Source organism: Poeciliopsis prolifica, unplaced genomic scaffold (genome assembly GCF_027474105.1).
Source record: "Poeciliopsis prolifica strain line A6 unplaced genomic scaffold, Auburn_PproV2 SCAFFOLD015, whole genome shotgun sequence".
In the NCBI taxonomy this organism is placed as follows: Eukaryota; Metazoa; Chordata; class Actinopteri; order Cyprinodontiformes; family Poeciliidae; genus Poeciliopsis; species Poeciliopsis prolifica.
This window is the reverse complement of record NW_026562390.1, coordinates 6,398,086-6,408,955: the sequence shown is the minus strand read 5'-3', so window position 1 is coordinate 6,408,955 and position 10,870 is coordinate 6,398,086. Positions and strand designations below refer to the sequence as shown.

At 35.9% G+C, this 10,870-nt stretch overlaps 2 protein-coding genes across 3 annotated transcripts; both read left to right on the top strand.

Moving 5' to 3' along the window:
- The first annotated feature begins 683 nt into the window (after positions 1–683).
- On the top strand, positions 684–4,076 carry ptgdsa (prostaglandin D2 synthase a). Its single transcript, XM_055040699.1, has 7 exons — positions 684–874; positions 2,296–2,435; positions 2,650–2,726; positions 3,412–3,522; positions 3,601–3,702; positions 3,816–3,847; positions 3,927–4,076. The coding sequence occupies exons 1-6, from the start codon at positions 782–784 to the stop codon at positions 3,842–3,844; spliced, it is 552 nt and encodes a 183-aa protein (XP_054896674.1). The 5' UTR covers positions 684–781; the 3' UTR covers positions 3,845–3,847; positions 3,927–4,076.
- Positions 4,077–4,180: 104 nt separating this feature from the next.
- Positions 4,181–9,369, top strand: LOC129366707 (protein AMBP-like). 2 transcript variants are annotated; one of them, XM_055040698.1, is made up of 7 exons: positions 4,181–6,251; positions 6,433–6,578; positions 6,653–6,729; positions 7,785–7,904; positions 8,293–8,394; positions 8,684–8,744; positions 8,833–9,369. In XM_055040698.1, exons 1-6 carry the CDS (start codon positions 6,132–6,134, stop codon positions 8,740–8,742), a joined length of 624 nt encoding a protein of 207 aa, XP_054896673.1. In that variant the 5' UTR covers positions 4,181–6,131; the 3' UTR covers positions 8,743–8,744; positions 8,833–9,369. The 2 variants fall into 2 exon arrangements, with proteins under 2 accessions (XP_054896673.1, XP_054896672.1); XM_055040697.1 differs by having other exon boundaries at positions 8,684–9,369.
- Positions 9,370–10,870: the final 1,501 nt, after the last annotated feature.

Here is a 10,870-nt window from a genome sequence, read left to right as displayed (position 1 = left end):
GAAATCATATATATACATATATACATATGTATTTGAGGTCCAATTCAAAGACATATTTTCCTTTGTTTTCACAAAGCTAATGGAACCAATTAGACCTAATTAACCCAATCTTAAATATTATTTTCAGTTCTTTGTAAGATATAATATTTTTGTCCCTTTGTTATGATCGTGACCTTTCACTTCATGTCAGAGATTTCAGTTTGCTTCCTCTTTCTCTGTTTTTTAGAGATTTAATACCAATTTCTCCCCTTCTACACTAGATGTCATATTTACCTAAAATAATAATAATAATAAAAAAATCCTCTTTCTAATAAATTCACTACTAAAGAGAGGAGCATTCTCCTTCCATGGAGACACACAGGTCATGTGTTTTGTCTGAACTATTTGTCAGTCAGCCTAAAAGTAGAACTAAGTCAGCAATGTTTCAGGCGCAGATGCTTGTGGTTTGTTCCTCCTGGAACATCATCTGTAAATGTTGCGAAACGCCGTCCGTCCTGGACAGCACCTGAATCTCAGCTGACATAAACAAACCACATTCATGACTCTGTGTGTTTCTGAGAAGTCGGGGTTGTTAGGAAGCCACACATTTTCAACAGTCTTGTTTCTGTCCTCTGATCCTTTGCCTCCATTGGCTGACGACCAGGTGGGCGGATCAGGAGTCAAAGCAAATATCAACCCAGCCTTTGCCAGTCTCTGTCTGCCTGTTGACTTCTGCTGTAGGCTTCGACCTGATAAATTGTCCCAAACTTTTCATCTTGCAGCTTTGTGTCCAACCGCAGCCATGAAGACGACCATGCTCTCTGTCACCATGGTGTTGATGTGTGTGACGATGGCGCACTCAGTGAAGCCACAAAAGGATTTCAACTTGGAAAAGGTAAAACTCAGATCTGACTCGTACTTTAGGAGGTTGTGTTATCTACTGTAGTATGTGAGTGTTGTCAGATTTAAGAACAGCTACTGATGGGTGACACAAACAAACTGCTGTTATTAATGATAATAACAGGGTTAAGGTGCGACACAACAGGTGTGGAGCGATGCAGGATGATATTCCACGTAGCAGAAAGTGAAATTGTTTTTAAAGTGACAGTATTTTTGCCTTCATTAGTTTATTTCAGATCTGCATATGTCTTTAATAAGTTTCCCACAAGATTAAGTTACAATTAAAACAATTAAAATGATGTCTATGTTAACGAATGTGGGGATTCTGTCCATCTGTTCAGAAAACACAGCGATGAAAAGATGACGTGTATGACGAGCTCTGCTCAGAGACACCTTGTTACACTGAGAACGCGTCTCTTCAAGATGATAAACATTGCTCATCTACATTATTTTTAGTCAACCTATGCCGCCATCCTTCCTTAAATACTTAACAGTGCTCTAAGTGTCTACCCACTAAACACTCTCCACTCCCCTGAGGACAGAGAGCTACTTTGTGCCATTAAATAAACGGGTGGCGTAAGTCCTGAGAAAAATATTATCTTTAATTTTTATTTGCCTATTGTGATTTGCAGTAAAGGCCTCCATGCAGTGGAATACATCAGTTTAGTATGTTTAGTTCCAAACTGAATGTTTAGTCTTTTTATAAACTCTGGACTTCATTTGATCATTTCAAGTTGCAAAATGTTTCATGGACGTTTCACAGTGAAACCGTTTTATATTCCAATATTTAAATTGTTAAAATTGTGGAAACACAAGAAGTGGATTTTAAATAAAGTAAGATTGATTTGTTCTACACCAGCAATGTCCAAGCGAAAAGTGAAATAGAACCAAACGACAGAGTGAATGGTTAAAACTAATTGGTAAAGACAAAAAGTATTAATGAAAAGGTATTAAAATGGACTGAAATGTTTTATTAAGGTTTTCAGATTTTGTATGTATCTCTTGAAAAGCTCTCAACAGATAAAAGGGCAGCCATCTTGGCATTATATTTGGACAGAATGACCTACACATCACTTTAAGACCAAGATTTTCACAGTCACCTAATATAACCTAAGATTTTAGGTGAAATTTCTGAACTGAGATTTCACAATGCAAGAAAGTTGCAAATATTTTATATTAAATCATACGTTTATTCTAACACCTCTAGATTTTGTTTTCATACAAACTTTGAAGCAAACATTTTGTGAATTTAACTTACATATGCAAAAGATGTATTATTCCAGTGGAAAACCACTAATTCAAACCAGTTTTCCAGATCAAATAGATTAATATAGTTTGCTTTTTTGTCTCTCCCAGATCTTGTTTTTGTTTGGTTTTGCATGCACAGAAAATTTTCACGTTTTCATCTGCATTAAGTTTGCAGGTAAATGGTACCGAGTGGGGCTCGCCTATGACTCTCCAGGCTTTATCCCTTTAAGAGACAAAGTGAAGATCTCCATGGGCATCATCACAATAATGCCCAGTGGCAACGTCAACCTCACAATGTGGGAAGCTCTGTGAGTCCAAATATGTCCAATAATAAAGGGCAGATAAAATTAGCCACTGCAAGCAATTACAGATTATTATAAGAACTGATAGAAAACGTATATCACTGGTTAAGTGGATAAACAATTCAGTTCAACTCACGCCATTTTACTTATAGCGTGACTCACAACTTGCTTGAGATTCAGCTCAAACATCTCATTGTTTTTTTTTTTTTCTGTGCTTCAGATCTGTGGCCTGCATTCCTAAATCTTACCAGTATAACAAGACAAGCGTGCCTGGACAGTTCATCTACTTCAGCACCCGTAAGTGTCTTCTGATTTTATCCTGAGACAAATAAATTGAGGGACTGATGGAATCACAACAATCCAAATCATATTTTCTGGCCAAGAAGTTAATAGTTACATCAGCAAGAGATTTGCTTTCACTAACTGGTGCATGAGTCAAAAAAAATCTTTAATGTCATACGTGATGTAAATCTATGAGCTTATTGAGTAAACAATTCAGAGTCGTGTGTGGAAAGACTGAAATATGTTCAAAGTTTAGACAAACAAATTCCTAAAGTCCAGTGACCGGTGTGTGTTTTCGAACACTACAGGAGGTCATTCAAAGAAACATAACAATATGACTGAGAAACATTTTAGACTAAGACTCAGATTAACGAACATGAGCAAACACGCAATAAAAATCTACAAAGTTAAAAAAAAGAATGAATCGGTGTAATGTGGTATAATTTCAAAATTCAAATAGAAACACAATTTAAAAAATAAAGTCTGAATATTTACAAATACATAACTTAATTTGTCTACATTCTTCCTGCATTTCATTTGTTTTTTTAATCTTTTCTACCATATTTATGATAGTGCAAACATTCATATGATATTTTCACATTTAATAAGTCATACCGCCACATACAAAACAATTAACAAGGAATTTTTGGTTTAATTTTCAAGACATTTTTAAGAAATTCATTGTCGTTTTTCTGTTCAGGCCATAACATGATGAAGGACGTCACTGTTGTGGACACAAACTACACTGAGTATGCTGTGGTTCTCAAATACAAGAATTTTGACAGAGAATACACACAGGTGGCGCTTTACGGTGAGACCCAAAGAGACAATTAAATTTGTTCAGCTCCTGTGCTGAGTAAATGTAGCTCACCTACATCTGCTTGAACAGGTCGCTCACCGAGAACCAAAGTACAAATCCTGCAGAAGTTTAAGGCCTTTGCATTGTCCCGTGGTTTCCCCAGAGCATCTATTCTGACCCCTCCTCCAGCAGGTAATTATTGATAAAAAAATCCTCTAAATATCTGCAGTTTACATATAATAATATAAGCATGTATTCTTAAGTAATTTTTTTTTTTTTTTTTTTCTGTATTGTCTCATCTATAGAGAACTGTCCAGCATCAGGATCTGGATAATAGGTGAGATCTTTGTTTGTTTCCTAAAACAGAGAAAATATTTCGCATTTCTGTGCTAAATTCATTTTTGTTTCTCTTCTAGGTTTTAGCTCAGAGGAAGCTGAAAGAATTTATGCCAATGTTTTGCTTAATATCAACAATAGAGATGCAATCAATACATATAAGTCTGTGTTCTCAGTTTCTTTCATTTTTGTTGTCCAGTTTAAATAAAAAACAATAACATCTTCTTGGATTCCCCCCAAAACCCTTTTTTTCAATAAATGTTTGAAATTACTTGAAATTTGTTAAAAAACCTTCAAACGGTTTTAGGATTTGAATCCATCAGTTTCTACTTTTTATGCTATTCAACTCCAGGAGCAACTGCCTGAAAATCTGAGATGTGCAGAAACTTTACACCAGGAGTGAAAACATTGTTTACTGCAGCTTACCTACACAGGGCTGATTTTGCTTTACAATTTTTCTATGTTTACTGGAATTTTATTATTTTTACAGGTTTTTTTTATGTCATTCTGTCTAATGTTTTTAAGCTTTGATCTGCTTTTTTATGTTTTAGTTTGTTTTTTATCTGGGTTTCTTTAGCCCTTTGTGTTGCAGTGCTATGAAACCAACCCCCTACATATTATCTGAATTATTTGAAAGATTAATTGTTTAAGAAATATAAAAATCTAAGTATATTCTATAAATAAATAAAAAAAAGTTGTAAGGTGGGACGGAATACAAGATTTTCATGGAATGTACTGGAATTAGAAAACATTTGACTCTGATGCAATACAGTCAAATTGTCAAATGAAACTACTTCAAAATGAAAGTCAACATTATGTAATGCATGTTTTTACAGTCCTGCTGCAGTAATATGTCAAAAACGGGAAGTCTAAGGAGCATTTTTATCCACAAAGGTGTCGTTGAAGCATCTTGCATTTCATAAATATACTAGAATAATCAAGTCCATTTTGTAGCTCATCTCTAACATAATCAAGATCTTAATTACCAACACATCTCCCATCACCTACATATTTATTCAGTGGAAAATAATAAACACCAAAGTAATTTAAAGGGTTAAAATCCTTAAATCAACTGAAGTAGTTTTGAACAAATCCAAAGTTGACATTTAAGGGGGCGAGGGGAATAAAAGATGTATTTTTTTTTTATGTGTACTTACTTATGAAGGATAATTTGCATTTGTGGCTTAAATAAATAAATAAATTGAATGACAGTAAGTACTTAATTTCTAATTCCAGACACCCAGATATGTTGTCTTGTAACGTGATGTTGAAGCAGGACCAAAATTCCAGCCACTTGAGAAGTGCATGTCGAGGTTTAATTACTGTATCGTAATAATAACAAAGAAAATTTGCAGGTCATAAAGGTTAACAGGACCTGGAGCATGGACAGAGTGAAGGGTGAGGAATGGAAGAATCGAAAAACCAGAAACTTAAAAAATGAAGAAAATGACAAAGGCTGAACAGGACTCAAACACGATGGGGACGCCAGGAAGAATAGCTATTGTTCTGGCAACAGATAATAGGATCTCAATTAATAAATAAATAAACCAAAAGGGGAAAAGTGTGACAATAATCTAAGAGAAACAAATACAAATGTAAAAGGAAGAGAACACAAAAACCGAGAAACTCGACCTGAAGAGAGGGAGGAGAAATGCAGGCGCACCTTTGTAACAACAATGAATGGCAAAACCTAAAAAAAATCAATCTGTTGCTGTACTATCAGTCAAAACAGTAACAATTTTGGGAGGTCAAATAAATAATTTGTTCCTTGTAAGTATAATGCAACATAATTCACTAAGCTTGTCCATCCACCAATAGATTATTTTGTGTGTGGATCATTTGGGTTACAAACCGGAAGCAGATTTATTATTCCTCTTTTATTTTGTCACTGCTGTATCACAGAAGACTTTTGTACAAACTCTGTGAGGATGAACAAATTTGATTCAAATCTGCTCAAGCTTTGCTACCCAACACACAACCTGTAAGTGTCCTTTAGAGGCCCTCTCGGAGCAGACCAGCCTTTTCCCCACTAACCAGCAGTTAAAAGCTAACAGATATTGATTGGTTGCATGTTTACAGGTAGTTTCAAACTCTGAAGTCCAGGGATTTATTTCTGATTATTTTGAACAACAAACACTTGATTATACAGAACCTGAGAAGGAGATAAAGTGATGCTCGGACCTTCGCTCTCAATCTTTGCAAGCAAAGGGGTGGGAATCCAAAAAGCATAGCATGATGGTTAGCTTTGAAAAGGCCAGTTCTCACTTCAGGAACAGATTTTCAGGATGCAAAGAGTTGTGTTTCTGGTGCCTCTACTGGTTGTTGGATCGATATGGACCCACCAGATGGACCCTGTGGTGGAAAATAATCCAGCAACACCAATGGAGAACTTTGATTTTGAGCAGGTGCGTGTTGAAGACAACAGTTCGTCTTTCCGCCCATTTTAGCCATCAGATTATACAAAACTTAATTTTTTTTCTCACCAACTAAAACATTTAGAAGCTCCTCTGTGAAAATGTTTATGTTGATCTCATCAGTTCACCTGCAGATGGCTGGATGTAGACTGACTGTGTGTTTTCTCATCAGTTTGCAGGACGGTGGTATGAAATGGCTGTGCTGTCCACTTGTCCTCACTACATGCAGCGCAAGAAGACAAACCCTGTTATTGTGGCGCTGGACCTGACACATGTTCCTGCTCAGCGTAACTTTACAATGACTTCCTCCACCTTCAAGTCAGTTTCTCGTGTGTTGTAAACTGCAGAGGATGTACGTTTTTCTGTGATCTACAACATGTTTCTTCTTTCAGAAATGGCACGTGTACGGAGACTTTGACAGTTTATAGCTTGACCAGCACTCCAGGACGATTCTTTCACCACGTTGCAAGTATGTTTCTACCTTTTTCTACATCCTATCTGTGATATAAAGATGTTTTTACATAGCATACGACAGCATTCAGCAGCAGTAACTCTCTGTAGTTAGTTTTGTGAAGCTTTATAAGTTACATTGCTATGGAAGAATTTTGACTCAGTCTCCTATTTCCTAGGTTTGCTTCAATTTGTTATTGTTTGAAGTCTGTATGTAGCATTTCAGTCAGACTTGGGTCTGAACTTTGACTGGTACATTTCAAACATCTTCATTGTTTCCTTTGTCAGGCTTTTGCTACAGATTTGCTGCCGTGTCTCTGGTCTTTGTGTTGTTCGTGACTCAGTTTCGCCGCATTTGACTCTGGAACATTTTGGCATATTGATTAAATCTCGATCAACTTGACAGCTGCAAGATGTTTTTGGTCCTGTCTCTGCAAAACAGACCTGATTTATCTGGTCACTATCATTGTGTTTTGCAGTTTTTCTGACAAATCTGCAATGAGAGCATGACATTGGTCTTTATGGCCAAATCTTTCTTTTGGTATTACCTGCCTGTGGACATTGGTCTAGAAGTCTTATGGTTCATTCAGATCCAGCTTTGCAAACCTAGTTTGAATTGCTCTGTTCAGTTTAGAAAACAACTTGAGAACTGGGGTCTGTAGAGCATGCAACAGGGCCCAGATTGGGATTTTTGCATTTTCTTTGAGCAACGCATGGTCTGACCTTGGGGTAAACTTGCAGGGGTTTCCTCTCCTGAGAAGATGGACAGCTGTGTTAGAGTAATGGGCTACCTTTGCTGTCACTGTGTTAACACACAACTCATGCTCCAAAACAGCAAACCTCCAAAACTCTGTTTAACAGAGTAGTTACACCCACTTTCCCTTATAAATACACTGTAAACAGTGAGCATTAAGTTTTCACACACGGCTTTTTTTTTTTTAAATCTCATTTGTTTAATAAATAAGAACACTTTAGAATCTGTTTTGTGCTTTTGTCTGTTTATGATTTAAACAATTTTAGAATCTGGTAAAGACCTCAAGGTTTTGCTGTTGACATGAAAATTCCTCTCTGCAGGATTTGGAGCCAATGTTGATTCCTTTGTGATTCACACAAACTATGATGAGTACGCTCTGATGCTGCAGCTGAGCACAGAGCAACCATCGGGAAATAAAACCACCGTAGTTAAGCTTTATGGTAAGTCAACAGAGGTTTCTAATTCGACTCTGACTGAGTAACCAGGAGAAAGAAACCGTTAACTCAATAACCAAATCACAACAAACTTTTTGTTATATCGACATGTTTCTTTTAACTTGAAGTAAAATCAGTGTCACGACTTTGAATGTGTTTGGTTTGTGGTGTATTCAGTGTGATACCTACCTTTTCATCCCAATTTTATTTTTAAAAAATTAGCCAGAAAGGAACTAAATCCAAACATTTTTCTCTCATCTGATTCATCAGTAGGAGAGACAGCTAAACCGCAGCCATTTTGGGCTTAAAAAAGAAACAAAATGCAACATGAGAATTTGTCATTCAAATAATCTGCTCTGTAAGAGTAATATAATGATAAATGTCTCTTTCTCAGGTCGAACTATGAGTGTTAGTCCTCCTGTTCTTGATCAATTTAAAGCTCTCATTAGACATCATGAAATGAGTGAAGATGCTGCCATCATGAATCAACACAAAGGTACTTGGTTATTTTTAAACACTTTTTTGGTATGAAATTGTTTGTTGTTATTATTATTACTACTACTATTTTTTTTTCTAGTCATGTTAGCATAATTTATTAATTATTAAGCCATGTTTTTATATTTTGGCAATTTTAAGACATTTTCAGTATTGTCTCAGATTTGTTGAAGCACTTTCAAAAAGAAATATTCTGTGTACATTATTTTCTTTCTGCATTTGTTTTTCTCATAGAAAAATATTAATGTTTTCATTTAAAGAGATTTTGTTTTTTTTTTCTGTCTTTCCAGGTGACTGTTTTCCAGGTAAACAAATGATGGAGGAAACGCATGGTCTGACCTTGGCGTAATGGTATCTGCCGGCGTAATGGAACCAGCTCATGACTCTCTATTTGACATAAGAATAATCATAAATAATGGGTAATGTGTGTTGTGTTCAGCCTTTTGTTCCTCAGATCTCCAAACAGAATATTACTGCAGAGAAAAAGCAAAGTGATGTCTGACCAGGTAACAAATAACTCATTGTTAGAAAATGTATTTGGAGGTGCACATTTTTGTACTCTGGTTCTGAAACTTTCATTCAAACAACAAGCGGTCAACCCACACAGTACAAGCCTTGTCTTAGATTGGATTTCTGATGCAGCTCACAGTCTCTCCAACTTTATGTTTTTGCGTCTTTTAATATACATGTTCACTTTTGTTTACTTCAGATTTTCTCCCAATTTTAATTTAAAAAGAACCAAAGTGGTCAACATTACCACTGTGCTGAAGCAGCTCAATTATTTTGCAGTCCTTGTCTGTGACATGACACAATTACACAATGATTTAAAAAATATATATTGTATTTTATTTTGTTATTATTACTAATATTACATTTTTCTAGTATTTATAGTGTGCATAAATTATCGTAATGCATCAAAATTTCAACTTGTCAGAACTAAAGATGAAAAATAATAAAGAACTATTTGTTTGTGTGATATCTGTCTTTTTTATATTTGTAATATAACTCAATGCCACATTGTTCAACTTCAGCTTCTGAGTCTGAGCATGTTGGAGTATAGCTGGTGTAGTGCTGCTTTAAATGTACTTTAAATGTACAGATCGATAGTGTTAGCAGGGAGACACCATCGTGTAATTTAATGTCTGTTCAGTGAAGATCTTATGTTAAGGAACAAATAGCATCATGAAGACCAAGGAACGCAGCAGACAGAGAGAAGCTGGTTGGAAAACGATATTCCAGACTAGATGCAATGGAGCACACACTATATGGGAGCTGCAGAGATCTTAAGATCAGGTTGCAGAATCTATCAATAATCATGCGTTCTGAAAGCCTGTCTTCGGTGGAAGAGTGGTGAGAAAAAACCACTGATAAGAGGAAATGGTAAGAAGTGTTTACAAATTGACACCAACCATGTATTAAACATAGCAGAATTGAGGAAGAAGTAGTTCTGGTCACTTGTGGCCAAACTTGAGCTTTAGGGTCTTCATATTATTGCAGAAAATTAACTTTCACTTCACTCCACAATGACAGATGGTGGCAGCATGATGCTGTAGATATGTTTTTCTTCAGCAGGGACAAGGAAATGCATGCCACACTTTTCGGAATTTAACAAATGTGAAAACTCCTAATCCTCTTCATTCCCCTTCACACTTCTGTTCTACTTTGTGTTGATTAGCATGCAAAAAAATCCCAATAAACCAGTTTGGTGTTGCATGATAATAAAATGCAAAACGGTTTATGGGTTGTGATAAATTTGCTTTGGCAAAGTAAAGATTTCAAATGGCAGTGATTACAACTGACCTGATGTGACCAGTATGTCACTTACTGATCAGCAGGAGGTGCTGAGACAAATGGAAATGAACTTTTCTTGCCTTAGAAGATGAAGCCATAATGTGGAAATCCCAATATAATAAAGCTCAACAAGCCAACTCATGAATAAACTCCTGATCACTTTAAAACCAGTAAAAAAAAATCTGTAAAAGAAGTATTGTCATTAATTTAAAAATGTATCCGCATACTTTTGTCTGTTTGCAATTACGCTAAATGATTCAATGAAAGCCGGCGTAATGGTATCTGCAAACATTTTTCCAAACTGGGGAACTATTACATAAGAAAGTTTCCAGATTTGTTGCTCTTGATGTGATAGTACTGTCAAATATATAAAATAAAGTTTCTCTGCATCCCAAAACCAAAGTCTAAAAATGCATGAAAGTTCTGGATCCTGTTTATTTAATAGGATGCCCAATCAGTTAAATGAACATAATTTCCTTGTGTCCCTTTTTGCTCATATTATAGCATCTACTGATCTGTCGGTACTGCAGCATCTCTGAAGTCCAATGTTTGAGTGGTTCACTGCCCCTTGTGATAAATCAAACTACAGCAGAGATAAACAGAGTGACAGAACTTTGCTCCTTTACTTGTTTGCGTTTTTTTTTTTGGAAGCTGGGCTGTGGGAGTGATTATAACCCGAGTCCTTT